This window comes from Lagenorhynchus albirostris, chromosome X, assembly GCF_949774975.1.
Source record: "Lagenorhynchus albirostris chromosome X, mLagAlb1.1, whole genome shotgun sequence".
Lineage (NCBI taxonomy): Eukaryota > Metazoa > Chordata > Mammalia > Artiodactyla > Delphinidae > Lagenorhynchus > Lagenorhynchus albirostris.
Genome location: NC_083116.1, coordinates 124,890,731 through 124,915,168, shown reverse-complemented (window position 1 = coordinate 124,915,168; position 24,438 = coordinate 124,890,731). Strand labels below are relative to the sequence as shown.

The 24,438-nt window shown below is 50.8% G+C and overlaps 1 protein-coding gene across 3 annotated transcripts in view; it reads left to right on the top strand.

The window, feature by feature from the left end:
* Positions 1-24,438, top strand: part of WWC3 (WWC family member 3) — a 123,192-nt gene that overhangs the window by 83,012 nt on the left and 15,742 nt on the right. For all 3 annotated transcript variants that reach the window (XM_060136855.1, XM_060136857.1, XM_060136856.1), the window contains 10 exons: positions 8,167-8,409; positions 11,264-11,353; positions 12,174-12,739; positions 17,933-18,053; positions 18,987-19,061; positions 19,766-19,852; positions 20,948-21,140; positions 22,075-22,239; positions 22,663-22,814; positions 23,941-24,106. In XM_060136855.1, coding sequence (XP_059992838.1) covers positions 8,167-8,409; positions 11,264-11,353; positions 12,174-12,739; positions 17,933-18,053; positions 18,987-19,061; positions 19,766-19,852; positions 20,948-21,140; positions 22,075-22,239; positions 22,663-22,814; positions 23,941-24,106 — 1,858 coding nt within the window. The remainder of the gene's footprint in view (positions 1-8,166; positions 8,410-11,263; positions 11,354-12,173; positions 12,740-17,932; positions 18,054-18,986; positions 19,062-19,765; positions 19,853-20,947; positions 21,141-22,074; positions 22,240-22,662; positions 22,815-23,940; positions 24,107-24,438) is intronic.

Below are 24,438 nucleotides of genomic sequence, written 5' to 3'. Positions count from 1 at the left end.
TTAAGCCACCAAGTTTGTGGTAATTTGTTACAGAAACAAAAGGAAACTAATACAGTGCCCTCTGCCCTCCCTCGCTGTTTCCTCTGCCTGCAATGGAATGCTTGGCCTCAAATGGTCACGTGGCCTCTGCTCTCCTTCTGGTCACTGTGTCAGAGACGCTTCTCTGATGATCCTGAATAAAGCTGCACTCCCATCCCCACCCCCATCACCCTGATTCTCCCAGCAAATGTAATCACCCAACCTGTTCTGTACTTACGTGTTTGCTTTTTTATCGTCTGTCTTTCCCTGCGAGAATGGGAAGCCCATGAGGGGCAGGGGTTTTTTGTCTGTTTCGGTCATTGCTATAATTCCAGCAGCTGAGTACCTGGTGAATATTTATTGAATGAGTAAACGGGGTCTGCTTTGGTCACGCTTGCTCTTTGGCCTTCACCCCTGCGAGTGGGCGAGTGGACAGAGTCCTGGGGCCCAGTCAGCTCCGGGCCAACTGCTGTGTTCCTGGCTCCCTTCCCCAAGGCCCTCGTCCTGGTGTGAGCCATGGGATATTTCCCCTTAACTTAAGAGGAGAAAGGGCATCTAGACATGCATGTCTTTAGGGATCTGACGGAGGGAGGGCACAGTCACCTCATACATCATCATTCCAAGCTCGGCTTATGCTTCCTGGGCCTTCACGGTCATTGGAAAGGGCTTGTGGTCTTGGAACCCCCTGTGATGTGTCCTGTTCTTAGGTGTTGGAGAAAATGGCATTGGAGCTGGGCCCTGAGGGATGCTGGAATTCCGGCTGCCCATACGTTGAGGAAGGGCTTTCTCAGTCCAGGGGGAGCGGGGATCAGGGCGGAAAGTTGTATAATGGCAAATTTCTTAGGGGTCAGGGAAGAACGTCCCCTGAGAGAGTTCTCTGGGGCTCGCTTTATGGTCGACCACTTAGAAGATGGATCTCAATTTTTGATAAACAGTTCGGTGCTTTCATTATACCTTCTCCTGCTTAAAAACATCCTTGAAGGGGCTTCCCTGGTGGCGCAGTGGTTGAGAGTCCGCCTGCCGATGCAGGGGACACGGGTTCGTGTCCCAGTCCGGGAGGATCCCACATGCCGCCGGGCGGCTAGGCCCGTGAGCCATGGCCGCTGAGCCTGCGCGTCCGGAGCCTGTGCTCCACAACGGGAGAGGCCACAACAGTGAGAGGCCCGTGTACCGCAAAAAAACCCAAACAACAACAACAAAAAAATCCTTGAAGCGTTCTTGTTGTTGCCAAGTCGTTGATTACAGCACCCTGTGTTTGGCAGTCTGGATCTGGTCCCCTGATGTGGTGGCAGTGCCTGGCTCCAGTCCCCGTGGGGTAATCATATTTGGCCTCCAGTCACTGAAATTGCTTACAGTTAAGGCTTGACTGGAAGGTGAGTGAGTTCCTGACTTGTAACCTACTCAGCTGTGGTCCTACAAGTGCCAGCCACATCTTGCAAGACGCTAGACTCAATACCCCTTGTAGTGTGGTCAGGACAACCCTACGATCCCCGCTCCTGGTATACATGTGACAGTTAGGGAGGGTCATGGTCATCAGGTGTCAGGAACATAGCTACCCAGCACCAGGTCAGGGATTTTATTCCAGTTGCCCTTTCTGTGTGTTTTTTCAGATTGCCTCTAAATGAGACACATGATTAGAACAGCGTAGACTTGGGAAGGGAGCAACAGCAAGCAGATCTTTGCCAAGAACTAAATCTAGAACCAACGTTAATGTTCCAAAACCTGAGTAATGAGGACCACAGTCAGAGCACAGTGGCTTTGAGTTTCTGTCCAGGGACTCTCCACGTGGCCACCTCCATGACAAGCATCATTGGAGAAGGGTGTCCCACATGCAGGAAAGCATCATGCCCCCCCCGTTCACCCACCAGTGCGTGGAAGAGAAGGCATCACTTCTAATGGCAGTGTTAGCGCAGAAAAACGCATCCTTCCCTTCTCTCCCACTCCAAGGCTTTCATTATTTTAGTGCCACGTTCAGTGTTCTGTCTTTTCCTTCTGCTGCCCCACCCTTAGATGTCAATCTCCCAGCTCCCATTTCTGAAATCATTCCATCCTGCGAAGTTTAGCTTTCCTACCCTCTGCAAAAGCTCCTGGGCTTTGCCACTTCTAAGTGGAGAGAAGTTGATGCACTTATGTATTTCCTTGTATATCTAGATTCGAGATTGTTTCTCAGAGTTGGGAGATCGTCAAAATGCAGTAAATGTTCTGGACAATGAGGGTTTCACGTACATTCAGATTTAAAGGAAGTTTATGGAAGTGGAACTTACAATTCCAAGCAGTGGTGTGATTTCTAGAGAATTCTCTAGACCAGACCGCCACTATCATGGTGACTAGTTTTGTGTTTTCAACTCTAGGTCATGTGAAATGTACCCAAACAACTGCTTATTCCTTTCCCTTTAGGAATATGGCTTTGGATTCCCAAGGCAGACCTTATGATAGGAATATTTTCACATTATTGGTTAAAAATTTGAGAATTTTTCAAAGCCAGTTTGGAGGAGCTAGTGTTCTTGAAGCAATCCTGATGACTCAGATGGCTCCTTATTTTTAGTTTATTTATTTATTTATTTTGCGGTACGCGGGCCTCTCGCTGTCGTGGCCTCTTCCGTTGCGGAGCACAGGCTCCGGACGCGCAGGCTCAGCGGCCATGGCTCACGGGCCCAGCCGCTCCGCGGCATGTGGGATCCTCCCGGACCGGGGCACGAACCCGTGTCCCCTGCATCGGCAGGCGGACTCTCAACCACTGCGCCACCAGGGAAGCCTGGCTCCTTATTTTTAACCTAAGAGCACTTGTTCCAGAAAGTGGAACTGTACAGTGCACAAACTAGCTCTTTCCATAGAAACACTCGCGGTCCTGATAGGAACAAAACATTCGGCCCGTCCGGTTTCTCCATGTCTCAGTGTTTGTTGCCAGGACGGGCCCTGCTATTCCTCAGTTGTCGCTGGTGTAGTATTAGGGTTCCAGCTGAATTTGATCAGTCCGTTGGATTTTCCCTTCATTTCTCTAATGACTGTGTGTTTGGGTTTGGGAGTGGGGCACGGCTGTGAGAAACAAATGAACGCACCTTCTCCATTCAGGCCAAGAGAAAGAAGCCTGGAGACGATCTGCTTTTCACTTAAAGAACTCACTCTCTGAAGATCTGTTCGTTCAGAGGGGACAAGATGTGAGGGCAGGGAGGGATGTTGGGGTATTCGTAGGCCCTTCTTATGCCACACTTCTAGATTCAGACTCTGTGAATCTCCAGTGTAGGATAAAGAGTTGAGCCGAATGGACACTGGTTTATCGATATTTAGTTCGGTGAGCTGAAGTGATTTCACCATCCATCTGACTCAGATCTCAGCTGAGACTTTGTTGAACTTTTGCTTTTCATTTGAATGGATATTTGCAAAAAAGAAAACTCAGGAGAGGAAACATAAAGGTATCAAATCTGTAGCTGTAATTGACATCTGAAGGCACGAGGTTCCAAGCTGGGACCATGTCCTGGAACATGGCATTGGGATCCACCACGTCCCATCACGACCAGTCAGGGCCATGGCTTGCCTGGAGTTCCATTTCTATTCCAGAAAGCAGCAGTATTTTAGGAACATGGGAATTTATATTGTAGGTCACAGAATTTAGGTATAAATTCAGATACCTGGGGGTTACTCTGGATATGTAAAATATGCCTCAAAACTGTGTAATATTAAAAGTGCATTTTCTTCTTCGAAAAAGAAGTCATATCTAAGATTTCCATGTGAACTGTAAGGGTCCAAGCAGTTTCTGCGGCATAAATGCAGGTTTCCATTCGTGGTTTAATGGTGCCTGGGTTGTAACAGAAAAGGTGTTTGGGCAAAAATAGTAAGGGAAAAATGATTCATATTTGGCTTCTGTCTACATTAGGCCTGTTCAGGGGGATGGAATTTAGAAATCACACAATAAATATGAGACCAAAATGCTTGATTGAGGACTTGCTTTCATTTCTTCACTGTCCTGAGCACAGGGACATGTGTTTTAAAGCCTTTAAAGACATTTGTGAGAGGATATATACATATATATGTAGGCCATAAAAGGGATTACCTATCAAAAATAAGAATCAGTAAAGAATACAGCTGACTCGCAGGGAAAAAAAAAAACCCTTGCCAGTTTTAAATTGATCTCGGTTCTCTTTATTATTTTTTAAAATTTATTTACTTTTTTTTCTTTTAATTGGAGTAAAATCGCTTTATAATGTTGTGTTAGTTTCTGCTGTACAGTGAAGTGAATCAGCTATATGGATACCTATATCCCCTCCCTCTTGGACCTCCCTCCCACTCCCACCAATCCCACCCATCTAGGTCGTCACAGAGCACCGAGCTGAGCTCCCTGCGCTATACAGCAGGTTCCCACTAGCTATATTTTACACATGGTAGTGTATTTGTGCCAAACCTAATCTCCCAATTTGTGCCACCCTCCCCTTCTCCCACTGTGTGCACATGTCTGTTCTCTACGTCTACGTCTCTATTTCTGCCCTACAGATAGTTTCCTCTGTACCATTTTTCTAGATTCCACATATATGTGTTAATATACAATATTTCTTTTTCTCTTTTTGGCTTACTTCACTCTGTATGACAGACTCTAGATCCATCCACATCTCTACAAATGACCCAATTTCATTCCTTTTAATGGCTGAGTAATTGATCTCGGTTCTCTTTATAAATGAACTTGGGGAGTTCCCTGGCGGTCCATCTCTTAAGCATCCAGTGGTTAGGACTTGCCGCTCTCACTGCCGTGGCCCTGGGTTCGGTCCGTGGTCAGGGAACTAAGATCCTGCAAGCCGTGCAGCATGGCCAAAAAAAAAAGAACTCGGAAAAGATTATTTTATTTTTACAAACTGTAATCGTGACCTTGCTTTGTTTCCATGTATTTAATTTTCCTGAAAAGGTATTTCAGAAGACAGCCTTTCTGGAAATGGTTTTTCCTGTATTACCCAGAATTGGACTGATGGCGCTTGCAGGAGTGGGGTTCCAACTTGTACTATGCATCAGCTGTTGGGCGTGGGTGTAGAAGGAAGGGACATCGTAACTGTACATCTGTATGTGGTCTGAGACGGAAGGTCTGTTCCCTCCAGTAACCCTAACACACGAAGGGTCCGCCTTGCAGGTGGCTCGTTTCCCAGCCAGCAGCACGGTAGACAGGGCTTATTGTTTCAAAGGTAAAGCCATCCCATCTGTTCCTTGGCAACTGTACTAGGAACCGCTGAAGGAATCCTTTTAGAGCTTTTGGCTCCCAGTACAGATAGACAGACAGACAGACAGACACGTGCTTCTCTCAACCTGGCTGAGAGCATGACCCAAATGTCTGCCTCCGGAGTGTGGATCTAGAGAAAGAAACTGCACTTTCCAATATATGCCAGTATCCTTCTAGATTCTTAGGTACCTCTGAGATGAGTATGCAGTCATTCACGTTGTTGTAAAATTTAATTATTAAAAGAGCACTGTTCTTAAGCACAGTGTGCTTGCCTAGTACTCAGTACAGCCCAAACAACTTTTCCAGATGGGTTACATGAAGTCAGCTTCATCCAGGTTGTCTCTGCTATAGAAGTCATCCCTCACCATGTGTCCTTACATACTTTTCTTGTGAGCTCTGGAAAGTTACAGTACACTGTTTAATTCTGGCCACTGTACTATTTCTTTTATGCGCACGGTGGGCAGACCTTTTGAAATTTGCCCTTTGCTTCTCCTCCCTCTCATAATTCAGTTTTTTCCTTATTCTTTTTTCTGATATTACTTGAGATTACTGGAAAGAATAGGATTATCTAGGACTGGATCTCCAGCCACCCTCAGCAACTTGAATCCCTGTGAAATGGCAGCTGACCTGGAGCTGGCCAACTCAAATGGAATCTTTTTTTTTTTTTTTTTCCAAATGGAATCTTGATCTCCTTACATGTAAACTTCAGAAAACTCAAAAGGAGTGCTTTGAAAAATATGTCTGCCTGTAGTACGAGAATTATTAATATATATTACCAGGTAATGCTGCTAACTTTACTTGTGCTCAGATAGGCTTTCCTGCGGATCAGATACATTGAAATGAAAAATTATGAGGACCCAGTGCATTTGCTCACTGTACATCTCTTTTATATTTATTCCTTACCTTTGACTTGGCTTGATCTACCGTAGACTGTTCCAGAAATTTCATTGGGTCTGATGTCTGATTTGGCGCTAATTTATGAGTCTGCTTGGAGTGTTTCCTTGGGCTTCAGTTATATGCCTGCCATAAATTTTAATTACACTAATTAGACAGAGGTGGATGCCTAAGCCCAGTTGGATTCCTAACCCTGTTCAGCTGCATCTGTCATTAGTTTTTTCAGTGACATGATTTGGCACCATTTTCCAACACATTTTCAGAAAATTAGTTTTACGTTAGAAAAGAACTTGCCTAATAAAGCTACTGACATTCAGCTATTTTCTTTACCTTCTTGGGGAACTGGGCTTGAGTAAAATGTGTGCATTTAAACTATAACTTGTATATTCTTTCCTCTTCATGCCTGTGGGTTATCCGATTGGTTTGGTACTTGAAGAAGGAGTCTTGCCCAGTCCTGCAGCCAGGCTGACTAGTCCCGTGCTTATGTCTAGTTCAGGAAGAGCGTGGATTGGTGCAGGGATGGCCGACAGCCCTTAACACGTGGCCCAATGCCAGCTGACTGGCATTATCTGCAGGAAGCACGGTGTTGAGGAGGATTCTGAAGTCTGGACCCAGCAGGAAGGATGCCAGCTTTGATCAGTGACATGTGCCCTGGGCACGGGACAGTGCAGTCTCAGAAGCACTCTTGCCATTCCTGTTTTAGTGAGGATAATCCCATCCGTGCCTAATGCAAGCCTCTAAGAGCTCCAAGGCCAATTAGCATCCTCCATACCAGGCTGGGCTGCCTGAAAACAGAGGGTGTCAAACAAGCATCAAAAACTCCTAGAGGGCTTGTCAAAACCCAGGTTGCCCAACCCCAATCCACAGAATGTGGCATTCAGCAGGTCTGGGGTGGGGCCTGAGGTTTGCATTTGTAACAAGCTCCTAGGTGATGCTGAGGCTGCCAGTCAGGGACCCCACTTTGAGAACCGCTGCCTTAGAGGCTAGAGGGCTATGTGCACCTGCCACTTAGCTGTCCTCACAGCTCTCTGTCACCTCAGAGAAGTCTTTGGATTTTGGTTTTGGGCCCGTGTGCCAATCTCTGTCCTCCACAGCGCTGGGTTCTGGTCAGGTCTGGAGTTCCTTGTTTCTGCCCGGAAATAGCCCTCATCCTTAGCCATATGTAAACTTAAAGGGCTTAAAACATTCTACTCCTGGTATGAAAGGATGCTCTGAAAACACAAGTCACATCTCTGTCACTTACTCTGCATTCAGCACCACCTCAGGACACCAGTCTGTCTGCCAAGCGGGCACGCGGACATTTAGGCACACGGGGAGTGACGAGAGCCATAGTTTTACACCTTGAGGATGGTCGTGCTGACACAGTGCAGCTGACCGGTTTGTATCCACCCAGATTACCCCACACCACATCCACTCTCACCAGGGCTGAGTCCCATTCTTTCATATCCTTGCTGGCGTGTTTATTCTCCGTTTCATGCATGTAGCTTTTGTTGAGTATCTGCCCTCTGCCAGGCGTTTTGAATTTCATGCGTGGTCAAGGCCTCTGGCACGATACAGAATCCTGTGATGGGCGCGTTTCTCTCCTGGGATTTTCTTAAGGCGGGCTCAGCAGTTAGGCATGGCAGAGAAGGCAGGAGGCCAGAAGCATCTCTCATGTGTGCAGCACGGTGTTTAGCTACTGCAGAGGGAGGGGCACAGAGAGAAATGAGCCGGCTCCATCCCGCTCCAGAACAGTACACAGAGGAAACAGCCCCGTGCACGTGGGCGAGTTGGGGCCTGCCAGCCTTTTGGTCAGTTCTTTGAAACAAACATGATATGGTTACTGTCATCCTGAATCTCATAGGCTGGGGCATATGTCGCAAAGGACTTACACATCATTTTTGTTACACCTCATTTCCAGATCCTTTATTTTTGTCGTGTGAGGTTTTACTCAGTGCAATCATTCCCATATTTATCGGACTGAGTTTCTAGAATCCGTGTGATGGTGCTGAGGATGTGTGAAGACGATGTTTTTTCATGAAGCTCATGGATTTTTCTGTGTCCCTGTCTCGCAGAGTCTCAAGTATCCAGAGGCAGCTGGCCCAGTTTGAGAGCGAGTCCTGGCCGGGCATGGCCGAGGCCGACAGGGACCGGCTTCAGCTCATCAAGGAGAAGGAGGCCCTGCTTCAGGAGCTGCAGCTCATCATCCAGCAGAGGAGGCCGGCGGAGGACGTGGCCCGGCTGGAGGAGGAGCGGCGGCGCCTGGAGGAGGAGATCCAGCGCTCCCGGGCCACATCCGTGCAGGGTGCCACGGAAAGGTGGGCTGGCTGGGCGGGCGGGGCCGGCTTCCGGCGGAGGAGCAGCTGGCAAAGCCGAAGCCTTGTTACTCAGGCAGCTACGGCCTGGCGGAAGGTGGAGGGAGCCGGTGCCTGCCGTCCGCAGGGGGCGCCCAGGGCTCGGAGGCTCCCGGTCCCTATTACAAGTGGGAGGTGGTCGAGAACCAGATGGAGTAAGGAAGACCAGGGGACCCACCACTTAGACCCCGCCCACTCCAGCTGCAGGTACCGGGTGCACCCGGCCCCTGTGTTTCCAGGACAGCGCCCAGGACAGGTGTCGGGTCTCCAGCCAACAGGGGGCCGGAGGCAGGTGGTGGTCGGCTCCGTGACCACGGAGGAACCTCGTTCCTGACATCAGCAGCATCTCCGTTTCCGCAGTCTACCTCTTACTTTTATCTCCCACTTTGATTCCTCGCCAGCAAAGCCTGCCCTTTTGGCAGCAGGAAGTCTCCGCTCTCTCGCGTGTCTTTCTGAACGTGCATCTCTTCAGTTGGTCTTGGGGCTCTTTCCCAGAGTGGGACACGTGAAGCCAGCACAGAGTCCTTTGTCCTCTGTTGCTCGCCCTTTCATTGTGTGCCCTGTCTCCTGGTTTGCGTTTGCTGTGTGTGATCACGGATTGCGTGGAAGGCTGGGTCTGCTTTCCACGTTGCACAGCTGTCAGAAGTTTGGGGATATTTGCTGAGCTTTGGAGAGCCCACCGCCCATTTGATAACATACTGGCTCCTTAAAATTCACTGTATTACCAGGATCATAAGCTGTATCTCTGTGAGCATTCTCTAGGTAGAGTTTAATAGTCACCTGAATTATTTGGTCAGTACAGATGCCCTTATAACGATTATTTCATCGAATGTTAGGACTGTCCTCTGTTTTTGCTGGGGCTTGTCTCTGCTTGGATATTCGTTGTTAATTGATAGACAGGTCTGCGTTGTGTCCTGAGGGGCTACTGTCAGCGCTGGAGGGAAGCAATGGTGATTGGGGAGTCCAGTGCATAGGAATGGGCAGAGAGCATGTTAGTTTGCCTGACGTGGTGGCGTGCCCTTGTCACCTCGCTCAAAATAAACCCAGAGCAACGGGACTATGAAATGGAAGTTTCATCTGTGCTCCTGTGCTTTTGTATCGTTTCAGCTTAACATGACCTTCCGTTCTCCCCATGCTGTTCTCTTGTGTATGTTTCAGGTCAGAGGGCCTGGGAGTTCTGGTTGGTTTTCTCTTAAGGGGCGAGGATTCAGTCCCACGAACACCACATGTCCACCACATGTACCAGGACCCCACACCCATGTACCCTTGAGTGTTTCTGCCCTCACCATGTGGAAATCCAGAGTGCAGGAGTGCTGTGGTCCCAGGGCACAAATCCATGGAACCCCACAGAGCTGGTTTTACCCTGATGCCTGGGTTCAGGGCCTGGGTCACCCAAGCTCGTTCACCTGACGGGGTCTCTTGTGGAACCAGCCTGGGAGCTGCATCCTGGGGCGCAGGGCCCTCAGCTGGGACTGAATTGGCCCCAGGTGTCTCCTGAATCTGGCACTACACAGCCTTGGGCAAGGAGGGCCGTGCACAGGTGCTAATAAGCGCCTTTCCGGCCAGGTGATGGGGCCAAGTGCCCCGTGAGTGTTCCCTTGGCGGTGACGTTCTGGGCCTAGCGGATGCGGGCCCGTTTCTCCCTGCCGCCTGGGGCCCAGAGGCAGGGGGCTTTCCCTGGGACCAGGCTGAGGGCGTTAGAAGAGACCCGGTCTGGGAGGAGGGAGCCAGGCAGAAAGGTATGGAGCTACGCGTCTCAGGGCTGGCGTGTGCCAGCTTTTGGCCAGGCCCAGTCTTTGCCCGTCTTGGTTTCAGTGGCATCATTGTCAGATGGAAAGTTTGAGCCAGGTTAGTGAGTATTGCTGGGGATTGGGGGGATGTAAGTTTTTTCCTCTTTCAAAGGAAAGAGCAGTTGTTTCGTAGGGCGCCTACTTGGCCATATGGTGAACTGCCATCATTTTGAATTGTAAGCGAGAACTGTTTTGTTCTAGGAGTGAACATATTCATTTGTACATTCACTTAATAACTATTTGTCAAGTGCCTATCCATGTTGGGCTCTATTCTAGGCAGTGGGCGTAGCGCTGTGGGAAAAAATTTCATTTTAGAAAATAATAAAGTTGAAAAAAGTAGGTAGAAAACTACCTCCAACACTGTGGCAGTTGTTTTTTTATTTTATTTGTGTTTAATCTTTTAATTCTGTAGATTTTAGAACTGCACGTAGTTTTGCCTGGAAGGGGGCTTAGCATGAGGGAACCTGATTTGTTCCAAGGAATTCCAGTAGATTACTGCATGCTGTACATTTGTATCCATATTCTAGTCTAGTCTCCCATCCATCTGTTCATCCACCCACACCCATCCTCCCACACACCTCAGCCACCCATCCGTACGCCCATCTGCCTGTCTGCTATCTGTCCATCCAATCCACCTGTTCACCTATCCGTCTGCCCGTCCCTCCTCCCACCCCTGCATCCGTCAGTCCATCCAGCCACACACCCATTGATTTATCCATCCGTCTTTCCACCCATCCATCCACGCATGCATGCATCCATCCATCCACCCACCCATGCATTCATCCGCCTATCCACCCATGTGCTGAACTTCTACGGTGTATCAGGCACTGTTCAGGCAGCCAGTGGGACATTTTTAAGCAAGACAAAAACAGTCTGTTATCTTGATGTTTATGATCTTGGATGTGCTTTTTTAGAATTTAGTCATTGACACCTCAATCAGTTTGGGGGAATTTACAGTTGAATTTCTTGTTAGGAAAATATACTTGGCGTCTTTGAAATTCACCAGTGGACTCTTTTCGTACCTACAGGATTCTACTTCAGGAAAAAAGAAACTGTCTCCTGATGCAGCTGGAAGAAGCTACCCGTCTGACGTCCTATCTCCAGTCCCAGTTACAAAGGTGGGTAACTTGTTATCATCTTATAACGACGTGGCCGTGAACTTCCCAGTTCCCTTTGGCTTGGTTTTCTCTCCTAGAACTTGGAACCTGCAGTGGTTGTAAACACTGGACAGGAAAGTGTGGATACACGATATTTTTAAGAGGCGCTACTCATACATGATCCAAGGAATACGAGGAGAACCAAGAGTGACTTGAGAATAATGAATCATTTATCGAAGGATTTTGTCACTCACGGCATCAGGACTGTATATGTCCATCTACATAGATGCACACATACGCGTTTAATTATTTCCTTTTAAGATATTCATTTTAATTAGGCATGAATATCTTTAAAATCCGATTTGGATGCTCAGTAAGAGCTCCAGTTTTCAAGCACTTACCGTATCGTGAAGTGTAGTGTTAAGGGCTGTCTGTGTATTACTTTCTCAGTTCTCCCTCTCACAGCGCCTTGAGGCAGGAACCGCTATCATCCCAGCGCAGGGTGAGAAGGTGGGAGGCTGGGAAAGGGCAAAGCCCTTGACCAAATCAAATGCATTCAGTTAGTCTTGAGTGTGAGCTGGAACTTGAACTCGAGCAAGAGCCCTTGACGTTAACTACTGCTCTCGACCGACATTCAAAGAAACAAAGGAAATATTTACGAAGGGGCGGGGGTGGGGGGGGTGTCTTAAAACGCTCACAGGTGCTCAGAGGTGTTGAAGAGGCGCCGGGGTGAACGGGCCCGAGGCAGAGTTTTGCTCCTCTGGAGCAGACCGGAGGCGCGGCTCCCGGTGGGGACGGGCAGGCTCCAGCCGCGGGCTCCAGGCTGCTCTTCTCGTTTCAGCCTGTCCGCCAGCACCCTGACCATCTCCTCGGGGAGCAGCCGCGGCTCCCTGGCCTCCAGCCGGGGCTCGCTGGCCTCCAGCCGGGGCTCCCTGAGCTCCGTCAGCTTCACCGACATCTACGGCCTCCCGCAGTACGAGAAGCCCGACGCCGAGGGCGGCCCGCTCCTGCGCTTCGACCTTGTCCCCTTCGACTCCCTGGGCCGGGACGCCCCCTTGGCGGACGCCCCGGGCCCCGCGGGCCTCCACAAACAGAGGCGCTCCCTGGACACGCCGCAGTCCCTGGCGTCCCTGTCCTCGCGCTCCTCGCTGTCCTCGCTGTCCCCGCCCAGCTCGCCCTTGGACACGCCCTTCCTCCCGGCCTCGCGAGACTCGCCCCTGGCGCAGCTCGGGGACGCCTTCGAGGTGGCGGGCGTGGGCGCCCTGGACAGGCTGCGAGCTCAGGCCTCCGCAGTGGGGGACGAAGACACGCCGGGCGCGGCGTCCTTGCCGCCGCATGGGTGTCCCGGAGACGGGGAAGGACCTCGTGAGCGAGGACCCCAAGCGGCTGCCGCTCCCACGGCTGCAAGTACGTACTGATGGGTCCGGTGGGTGCCCCGGGGCGGGGGAGGAAAGGTCTCGAGTTCAGGGAGGAAGCCGTGCATCCGCATAGAAGCCAGCTGGCTCTGCTGTGGCCTAGTGAGCCCTCAGCTTAGGACCCTCCAGGGCAAGAGGAGGCCCGTGCGCCCGCTCGCTTGCTCGCTCGCTCGTTTTGCGTGCTTTGGCCCTGGGTCCTTGAAATGTCATGGAAACTGGCTAAGTAGTCTTTCCCAGGCATTTGGCTTGTTTTCAGAATATACTTAATTGTCGAAAATGAGACAGTTCCTCCACATTCGGAGGCTGATAAAGAAGTACGCGGGCCTTAACTCTCCAGGGCGTGTGCCCAGATACAGCGTTGTGTGTGTGCCCGCCTCAGACCAGCCTTGGGACTGCTGTCTGGCCGTGGCCCGGCAGAAATCTCTACTTCCGTTGGCCCTGTGACTTCATCTCTTCATCCTTTGTCCTTGTACTTTTTTTTTTTTTAATTTATTTTTGGCTGCGTTGGGTCTTCGTTGCTGCGCGCGGGTTTTCTCTAGTTGCGGCGAGCAGGGGCTACTCTTCATTGCGGCGTGCGGGCTTCTCATTGCGGTGGCTTCTCTTGTTGCAGAGCACGGGCTCTAGGTGTGCGGGCTTCAGTAGTTGTAGCACACGGGCTCAGTAGCTGTGGCTCGCGGGCTCTAGAGCGCAGGCTCAGTAGTTGTGGCACACGGGCTTAGTTGCTCCGCGGCATGTGGGATCTTCCGGGACCAGGGCTCGAACCCGTGTCCCCTGCATTGGCAGGCGGATTCGTAACTACTGTGCCACCAGGGAAGCCCTGTCCTTGTACTTTTCAAGGACATAATTCTGTCACGGAGGGGGTGAAAATATCAGTCCTTTCTACCGAATCGATTTCTCCGCTGCTCTTGAAATCCAGAAACATGTAGCCATGAGAATTTCATGCGTCCAGTTGGTGTTAATTCAGCTTCTGCTGGGTGCCAGCATCTGTCAGCTTGTAGCCCACATGGAAAGCCAGACTGCTGTTGTGGGGGGTATTCTGGCTGATGGCTGGTGCACAAAGCAGAGTCTGGGCTTCACCCTCCTTATCTTCACCCCGAGTGCTTTTGTGAGCCAACCTCTAGCGACTTTAACTTCCTGAATTTTAAGAGAAGATCAGAACAGTCCTCTCATTCCTGAAGTTCAGCCCACTTAATTTTTATTTGCACAGCAAAACTGTTTTTAGACATTCCATTTAGGCGAACACTAGATAATTTGTATAGCATAGTGGATCTCAACCAGGGGTGTTTTTGACCCCTGGAGATACTTGGCAGACATTTTCAGTTGTCACACTGTGGGGCTGGTGAGGTGCTACTGGCATCTGGTAGGTGGAGACCAGGGGCAGTGCTCAACATTCTACAGCGCACAACATGGTCCCCATCTTGGCTGGAATGATCCAGCCAAGATGTCAAGAGTGCCGAGGCTGAGAAACCCTGGTCATGTACTGTTAAGCAGTCAGCAGCAAAAGGTGGAAATAAAACCTGAATACAAAACCAGGGTGATGTAGCAGAAATGGCTTCGAACTAGCAGCTTATACCCAGATCTGTTCCCTGCCCTGTTGACTCACTAGCTGTGCGACCTTGAGCGCAACCTTAGATGGAGCTGAGTCTTGGCTTCTGTGCCCTTGAATGAGGTGATCTTTATGGGCTCTTCCATTCACCACCATTCTGTTACCTGTCGGGTTTTTTTATGTATACCCACGCGGGTTATTATATACATGTAAGATAATAGTCTCTTGTAGCCTTTACGTGTTTAACCAGAGATCCATTATGTTCTGCGGCAGCCCCGAGCCTTTTTGGCATCTCTGTTATTTTGGTGTCTCCCCCTCTGCGTTTGCAAACACACCTTTCATATCCCCAGATACGTTATTTCTGTAATTCACATGCACAGGGGAACTTTATTCGCTTTGTTCTTTGTTGCAATCACAGGTTCAGTGCTCCATGTTTATTCAAAAAAGAAAATACAAAATAAGGACTGAATCGTGCATCTGTTGCTTGAGCTTCCTCTTCTCAGTGTCCAGCCCCCCGTACCAACTTTTTGTTAAAGGCTGAGATACAAGAGTGTCTGTCTACTTATGCAGGAAATCCACACAAGGTCCAGCACCGCTTTTGGTCCAGGGGAAAGACTGGGTGGGAAGGGGAAGAGCTGACTTAATTTCTGATCCTGATTTCTTTATTTTTCTTTTCTACTTTGTGGTGGATGTTATAGTGCTTCAAGCTTAGACTGGGAGGTCTTTGCTTATGGTGTGGTCAGATACTTCCATCTCGTGGTGCGTTCATATACGACACTCTGGGTAGAATACAAACTAGAGGTACTTGACTTAGTGAATGGGTCTTGGTAGGTGCTCTCGCAGGGCTGGGTTGGGTGAGCAGCTTCAGGCATGGACACAGGGTGACTCCTTGCCTCCCGTGATGCTTATGAAGCCTAGAGTCATCGCAGCTTCATAAAGTTGGCGAGGATCTCAGTACTCGTTATATTAACCCCACCCCTCATTTATGACGCCCGAGGTCACGTAGTTCCCTCCACTCTCCAGGCTGACTAAGAACAATACAGTCTAAGTTTGACTTAAGGAAGCTTTAACGAGAAAAATTTTTAGTAACATAAAATTCAGAATTGCCCATTGTGTTTTAAATCAACCTGAGGGGACAGAAGGTGGGGCAGGGGAGTGGGGAAATAAACTGTCATCTTTAACAGTGTTTACATGTTTACTACAATTTTATCTTCCCCACATTTTGAAAGTCAAATGTGTCATGATTTTGAAATCCGTTCCTATTTTCACTTCCCACTGGTATTTGCTAATATAAGTCGGTAAATATTTTAACCTTGTTCATTTGTTTATTGATGTTTTTTATTACATTCATACCCTGTTTAAAATTGTTGTCTTAAATTCTACAGTTTTTTCACTTTGTGCTTTTTTTTTTATCTCTTTTCTCATGCGGCTCGACAGAAACGTTCACTGTAAGTGACCTTGGACTTCTCCTTCGCCTTGCTGGTCAGGCTGTGCCACATCTTTGTGCAGTGAATCAATGTATTTAGGATGGTTGGGGTGTGGTCAGGAAGGGCATAGCTCATAGCTGTGCTTTAATGTAGCTCAACAGTTGCTCTTATTATTGTTGTTGTCGTTTGAACGGTATTCATCCTGGCTATGAAAGTTGTGTAAGAACTTTTCTAAGAGCTTGACGTATTTTTTCCTTCTTGGGTTTTTTTCCCAGACTTTAACACTTTCATTATTTTAATATGCCAGCTGGCAGCTTTGCCCACGATGTGATTTTCCTTATACTTTCTTCCCTTTTGTCGAGCAGCGTTGCTGTCCTTAAGTCTCAGTGTCTATTTGTCTGTGTTTAATGATGGAAAGGTCTGAGGTTTATAAAATGAACGTGTGGAAGCTTGTTGATTCCTTACTTCACTGGCGTTGCTCCCCACTCTCCGTCTCGTTGCCTTGAAGCCCAAGAGCAGATGGTTGCGGTGTGTACTGTGGGGTGTGCCGTGTGCTTTCTTTCTCACCCAGGGCAAGTGCTGACCGTACCTCCTTCTGTCAACTCCTGCATCCAGTTGCTCCTTGAATGTGCTAAGCCCAGGATCACTGAGGATTGATTCCCCCATTTCCTTTCTCTCTTCATCCACTTTCATTGCAATGAGAGAGAAATTTTGGCAGTCACACCATTGGGTTGCCTGGAAGTTAACTGGATCATTGTGTGGTGTTACTTCCTTAAAGGCATGTAGGGCCGAGTGTCAGGGCTGGGAATGGAAGTAGTGAGCCATTGTGTTTGCTGGGGTTCCATGGAGCAAACTGAGGGGTTCTATCTGCAGTTTAGAGCTGGAGGCTCTGGGTCCTTCCATGGGGCCGGGGTGATGAGCAGAGCTGGACTTGGGAGTCGTCATCTACGATGTGAGAGTTGTTGTCTCCGGCCATCCGAGGACGGAGCCAGCTTCTGCCCTTGGCCGAGGCGGGGCCGGTGGCCCCCACGCTGGGCGCTGCAGGCCTTTGAAAGGTCGGCTTTTGTCTGCAGTTAACATCGTGAGACCAAAGGCCACAGCCCTGTCTGTTTTGTACCCCGATGAATATATTTGGGTTTAATTGTTCTGTGAATAATAAATTGGTTGAACAGAGAGACAGTCATTGGTGGACTCGCTATTTCCCTCAACTCAGGGGTGCACAGGTGTCTAGATTTTCAATTTCTAGAGCTTAGATGGCCGGAGAACATAGACAAGAGGGACCTGCATTATTAACAAGAGGCATTGTGATGCCAGAGTGAGGCTCAGTTTGGGGCTTCATGCTTTAAGCCTGTGTTCTAACCGTGTGTGCCTCTCTCAGAAGCGTTGAGGTTCCTGTGTCCGTCGTCACATTTAGCAGCGGGAGACGGCATGCCTATTTCTGTTGCTTTTGTTAAAAGAAACTTGTTGCTGTGAGGGAAGGAGTAGAAAGAGTTGATGAAATGATAAAAGGGAAAATGTCAGTAGTTGTCTTTGGCTCTTGGTTACAATAGATATGAGACAAAAATAAGCTGCCCAGTCATGGTCCTTCCTAATCCCAGGAGACAGTTCTGGAAGCCAGTGTGGCCCCAGGGCTGCTGAGGAGGACGCTGCAGTTAGAGCGGCAGAGGAGTCACGGAGACGATGGCAAAGGCCCAGTCTGGGTGCATCTGTGTCCTCTGACTCGAAAGTCACTCCCTTTTGTTGGGGGTTATTTGATGATTTTTAAAAACTCTGTTTTCTGATTATAAAGCAGTGTAGCCTGTGTTCCTTGTATAAAGTATGGAGAATACCAAGCAGCGTCAAGGAGGAAACATCCCCCACCTGCTTCTCGGAGAGCGCGCTGCCGTCCACGTGCAGGCGAAATCTCTCTCCAGGCTTTCCCGTGTGACACTCTCTCAAAGGGCCACGCCAAGGGCCTTCCCGCCACCTTCTGACCTGTGCGCTCATTAAGGAGGTGAAGGGAGATTGATGATCATTTAAAGAGCTTTTAAAGAAGTAGCCAGAAGCCTGTTTCTTCCATTTTCCAATATAAGAAAAGACTCGAGCAGAGTGCATGTAAACACACATCTGCACACGTGCTGGCCTGTCTCTGCCACTTCGTGCCTTTGTCTCTGCTCTGCCCTGGGCTCCCGCACTGTCGCCTCCTGAGCCCGGCCGTGTCTCTCGCCTGCAGCAGCGACCCCCCGAGAAGACAGCGCCCAGAGGCTGGAGCGGAGAGCGCGCTGCGTGTCCGCCTGCCTGTCCGATTACTCGCTGGCCAGCGACAGCGGTGTGTTTGAACCTCCCACCAAAAGGTTAGAAGCTGACCTTCTCCCCTGCCTGGGCTGATTGAACCTCCCACCAAATGGTTAGAAGCTGACCTTCTCCCCTGCCTGGGCTGACTTCCCAAAGGCACCCCTGCCGAGACCTGTTTGGCTTGACACTCTGTGTGTCTCCGGGGTGCAGCTCTCCTGGCTTTTCTCCATGCGGGAGGGGCCCTGAGCATCCCCACGGACCCCCTCTGCTCCCAGGTGGCGTCTGGGGACTGGCCTGGCTTCGGGCATCTAGCATGACTGCTTTCTCTCCGGCCCCGGGGGTTGGAAGGCATGAGCTCAGTAGAGCCGGAAAAGGAGAACCAGTGTGCGAGGGAGACCTGCTTTTCTAGAAAGGACGTTCACTAGAAATGGATGTTTCCCCCGTCCCCTTTCCTTAGCTGGAGGAATCGACTTTGCAAGGACAAAACCCCTTGTGGGCTTTATTTTGTTTGAGACCTTTGATGTCATTTTTTCAGCTCAGATATCTGTATACATTTCACTTATCGCCAACTTTTTTTTTTTTTTTTTTTTTTGGCTGCGCTGCTCAGCTTGCGGGATCTTAGTTCCCTGACCAGGGATCGCATCCGTGCCCGCTGCAGTGGAAGCGCGGAGTCTTAACCACCGGACAGCCAGGGAAGTCCCCCCTGCAAAGCTTTTAAGAGTATATGTTTTTGATCTTTGTCGTAAATATCACATGTGGTTTTGAGAGGTATTTTCTCAAAAAGGCCACTTCGTCAGCAGGTACCCTGGGAGGTGACGTCATGGATCCTGGGGACCTGCCGTGCCCTGCCAGTCACTTAAAGCATTTATTTATGTTGCAACTTAATAAAGCCCTTCTCAGTAAGAAGCACCCCTAGTGTGAGAGAGCTTCTGCCGAGTCCGAGGTAACCAGGCCCCCCCGGAATAACACGGTGCCTTTCCGACTGTGTTCAGGAGTGAGGATGCTGACGACCCTGCGCGTGGAGACGCTTGCGGTAACGAGGGGCCCCAGATCCATGTTGGATTTTTGTGAGTACAGAAGACTCCTTCCCTGTTGCTCGTAAAGACGATGGGTAGATTGGGGCCCGCCCGGCGTCTCACACCTCCACACACAGGCCAGGAGGGATGGAGGGACCCGCGTGATCCGGCTGCTGCTCCCTGGCCTGGGTGCCCCCGGGCCCATCTCAGCGGTCTCAGGTGAAGGGACAGAGGTGGCGGGAAGGAGAGATGGGCAAGAGCGGCTCCATTGCCGTCCTCCAACAACAAGTCACAGCCGGGGACTCTCACCCCATGGGCACAGTCCGGCCCTCGGGGAAGTTCCCGCCGGAGCTGGGGTAGCCAGGTGCTGTGCAACACTAAGCGTTCTGGTTTCTAGCTACAGTGTCTAGAAAGGCAGTTACCAGCAGTGTTCAGACGAACGAGGCAGGATGTTCACATCCCAGCAGCTTTCTTTTGCTCACTCTTGTCATCCTAGTGTTTCTCGGCACTCGTGGCGTTCGGGCTGGGTCACTCTCGGTGGGGGGCCGTGCTGTGCCCTCTGGCGTGTTGAGCAGCAGCCCTGGCCTCCGCCCACTACGCGCAGTAGCCCCCCTCCACTCAGTGTGACAGTAAGAAACGCCTCTAGACTTTGCACAGGTCCCCTGGGGGTGGGGTGAGGACCACTGCAGTCGTTCAAGCAGGATTTCTGCACCGTGGGGCATTTGCAGTCTGTGAACGTGCATTTTATTTTCTAGGCACGACAGTGCCAGCGAGTGTCTCCTCGTGAACGTGCTCCAGCTGAAGAACTTTGCCGGGCTGGTGGTGAAGGAAGACTGCAAAATGTAAGCTCCCGCGCCAGTGGGGGCCGTGTCCTCCCCCCGGGCCCTCCTCCACATGGCACCACTGGCTGACCTGCTGCACGTGGCAGTTTGGGGAGGGAAAAGACTGTCTTGGAACCTGAATTTACAATAAAACGCTAGGGGGTGTCTGTCTGAAATCTAAAGGATTGTAAGTTTTAAGAAGAGGCTGGTTTATTATTTGAGGCAGGTGGAGTTACTGGAGCCAGGCTGGTTATGTGCCGTGGCCATGCTGACAAAGTGCCGGGTGCCCAGCAGCAGCAGCGTTGGGGCTTAAAACGTCCATTCTGGTCACAAGGCTGGTGGCGACACAGCCACACTCGGCTCTTGCGATCTGATGAGGTGCCTGAAGAGGCCTCAGGCTGGGCTCAGGCATCCTTGTCCGAGCAGGGAGAAGGAAATCTGTGTTGTCCCCAGTGGGGAGATGGGTGCCCGGTGGGGGTGTGAGGTCCCGTTACCCTGGCGGGTGAACCCACCGGTGATGGGTGTTCACGCCCGACGGTGCCCTCCCCTTCCGTGAGTCGTCCTTGTAAACTGGCCTCCCGAAGGCCTTGGAAGCAGCCTGGTTTTCAGCGGCTGAGGGTTCGCCCTGGGATTCTGCTCGCCCTGACGTGTACTTCACTCCACTGATGCTGGAGCTTCTCCTGGGTGCTGGCTTCCACGCTGGGGGTGGATAGGGCCGGGAGCCCAGCCCGGCGGGTGCCTGGGTGGGCCAGCACTCTGAGAGGCAAGGCAGGTAGGGCTTGGAGAGGGAGCCAGGGGGCCGTGGAGAGATCAGTGCAGATGTTTTCCCACAAAGATGGTAAAAGCAGACCTCCGTTTGAGTCCGCCTGAAGTCCTAACCGCTGACTTGGAAGTCTTCTCTTTGTGATTGGGTTTTTCCCCCTGATCTCCGGGGGCACGTAAGTTCTTTGGGCTTACTCTTAGTTGAGAAAAGGATCTTTTCCAAAAGACATTAAAATTCTGCACATGGGCAGTGGAATAGGGCGGCGTATGTGCACACGTATGTGGTCCATGCGTGTCACGTGCAGATGTGTCAGGCTGCCTCTGTCTGCTTTTTCCTTCCTCTCTTGGTTCCAGACACATCCGCGTCTATTTGCCCCCGCTTGACTCCGGCACGCCAAACACTTACTGCTCTAAGGCTCTGGAATTGCAAGCCCCCCTGATATTTAATGAAGTTTTCAGAATCCCTGTGCATTCAAGCATGGTGACGTTGAAGTCCCTTCAGTTATACGTGTGCTCAGTGAATCCGCAGCTGCAGGAAGAACTGCTGGTACGGCGCCCTCCTCACCCTCTCCCCCTCCCTCCCCTCCTTCCGGTGTCCTGATATCAAGTGATGTCTGTAGCTGGGAGGACAGAAAGGGATGATAAGACCCCTTATCTTGTCAAGTGTTCTGTAATTTAAATATATTATCTCAGCTAATACTTGCAAAACTCCTGTGCAACGGCTTCTGCATTATCCCTGTCTTGCGTTGAGAAATTTGGTAGATAGAAGTATAGGATGGTCACTTAAATTTGAATTTCAAATAAACTATGGATGCCTTTTAGTGTAAGTATGTCCCACGTAATATCTGGGACGTACCTCTATTTAAAAAAAATCTGTTTATTTGAAATTGCAGTTCACCCAGATGCCCTCTATTTTATCTGGCAACCTTATAACTGGGCAGGTCAGCAGTCCGTCTTCACCCCGGCCAGCCAGTGCAGGGCCAGGGCTTGGAAGCCAGGGTGCTTTCTTCCCAAGGTTGGAATTTTCCCCCTTGGTCCCACCCCTTCAGCGGCAGAATTAGAGATTGGAGAGTTCCACCAATCCTCTCTCTCTCTCTTTTTTTTTGGGGGGGGGGGTTATTTATTTACTTATTTATATTATTTTACACCAGTCCTCTGTTTTTTCAAAAGTTCCTGCTAGAATCAGCGGCTCTTTGAGTGGCAGATCCTGAGCCTGACCCACCATTCCATGTCGTCCATTCTCTGCCCCTGTTCCCCTTCTAGCACTTTCTGATTGGGCTGAACAAGCAAGCGAGGAGCCACCCCCATTACGATCCTTTTTGATGACTTTCATTTTACGGCAGTCCTTTGAATAGCAGTGACACATTGTATGGCCTTTCTGCTTAAGATTAAAGGGTGACTTTGATGCCCATTGGTTGTTAAGGTGTAGTCATTCAGGGCCTGATCTGCTTTTTTTTTTTTTTTTTTTAAACACCACACAGGGCATTGCTCAGATTAACTTGGCTGATTACGACGGTTCGAGCGAGATGCAGCTGCGCTGGTACTCGGTGCAGGTGTTCACCGGCCCTGAGCCCCCGCGGCGGGAGGACGAGCGGCTGGGACACAGCGACTCCCGGGACCCTGTGGCCGCCACGTCTGGAAAGACAGTAGGTGGCCTGGCTTTGAGACAGGCTTTTCCTGGGGACATTGTTTCTAAGAAACGCGTGTAGACTTAGTCTTAGAGCACAGTGGCGACGAAGAAGCAGGGTTTCAAGGGAAGTAATAAAAACGGACTATAGCGATGTATGTGGCCATTCATGGTAATATTCTTTAATGCAACTTGTTCATGATCATGAGTGATGCATTGGTTGCTTTAAAATTTGAGTCCTCAGAGCCACGTGGAAAGGCCAAGTTACTGTCTTGCTGCCAGCCGGGGGTGAGCTGCTTCCCCGCTGGAGAGCAGCCGGGGACGGCCACCAGCCCGGCGGCAGGGATGCTCCCCACGGGCTGTGCACGCGCCGCTTTCCGCTTTGCCGCCCGCACGCCGCTGGCCTCGGCTGCCTCTTAGCAACGTCCCTTTGGTCCTGTAGGACGCGGTGACGGTGCTGCTGGCGAGAACCACGGCCCAGCTGCAGGCGGTGGAGAGAGAGCTGGCCGAGGAGCGGGTGAAGCTGGAGTACACGGAGGAGGAGGTCGTGGAGATGGAGCGCAGGGCGGAGCAGGCCGAGGCTGTGTCCGAGAGGTGAGCACGGCCAGCAGCCCCTCGGGGGAGAGGCCGCCGGGGTGTTCGTCAGGCGCCACGCTGCGTAGAATGTGTGCGGCGGGCTCTTCGGTACCTTTGCCCAGAAGTCGGGATTCTCACAGGGGATCGTATGCCAGTCTGCACGAGGGCAGTACATTGACCCCAGCTCTACGCATAGGCTTTTCACCTTTCCCTCTGTTCCCCGAATTTCTCTTAAAGGGGGGGACTGTTGAGGGACTCCCTCTGCCCAGATTGAATACAATAGGGCCCTTTAAGTTTTGTTTTTTTCTTTATTAACTGCTTTATTGGGATATAATCTCCCTACCATACAGTTCACCCATTAAGTGGACAATTCGGTGGTTTTTAGTACAGGCACAGAGCTGTGCCCCCAACATCACACTCAAGTTGAGGGCGTTTTCATCGTGCCGAAAGGAAACCCCATACCCATTACCAGTCCGCCCAGTCCTCCCAGCCCCTGGCAACTGCCCATCTGCGTGCCATCTCCAGGGATTTGCCTGTCCTGGGCCTTTCTTGTAAATGGAATCATGCGATGCCCCTTTACGTCTTCCCCGGAGCAGCCCGTGGGTGAACGCTGGACTCGGGGCAGACGTGTCTGCAGTAGAGGAATAGCTCAGATGGGCAGGCACCGCGAGGGAATCGCTTCCCGGCGGGTCCTTTCCAGCAGCACTTTCGTGTTGCTTTATTTCCACGGTTTTCCATAAAGAGCATCATGTTTCCAAAGCTTGCTACTTCTTCCTAATAGCTTTCTCTGGATTTATTTTCGAGAGGAATTTATTTCCGAAAGGGAAAGTGCACGGCAGAGGGGGAAGGGTGTGTGTTCAGGGATGGGCAGGAGGCTGGGCGGGCTCGGGGAGAGGGGGTTCCGGGATGCTGGCGTCTTCAGCGGCTGCAACTGGGTGATACACACAGACAGACCCTCTTAATGAAAGGCCTTGTAGCTCTGTCTTCCCTACGAAACAGAACTGCCTTTCATTTTATAAGAAAAGCAACCGTCTTCAGTCACTGGAAGCAAATATTGGGTGTGTCTGCTGCTGTGCTCTGAGTGCAGCAGTAAAGTCAGTGCCCTGATGAACGTTTTGGGGGCTGTTGCCATGCCCGCCTTCAGGAGTTGGCAAGCCGACTCGGTGGACAGTGGCTGTAGCAGCTGCGCCCAGACCAGCCCCCCGCACCCAGAGCCCTGCTGCGTTGGGGTCAGCTCCATCCACGGACACACGTTTGCTGGCCAGGCAGACCCTTACGGCCCGGAGAAACTTCAGCCCCCACCTCTGAAGGTAAGAACAAAAGGACAAAGGATTTCGCGGAGCCCCTGATGTTTTGCCTCACAGCACCAGGTGCTGCCCTGGAAGGAGGGCCTGTGTGCCCTACGCGAGGGAACTGAAGTGAGTGGCCTCAGATCTGTAAACAGCAGGTACCATGGAAACGCCTGTCTACTTTAATAATTATTTTTTTTTATTTTATCTTCTTTGCGGTACGCGGGCCTGTCACTGTTGTGGCCTCTCTCGTTGCGGAGCACAGGCTCCGGACGCGCAGGCTCAGCGGCCATGGCTCACGGGCCCAGCCGCTCCGCGGCATGTGGGATCTTCCCGGACCGGGGCACGAACCC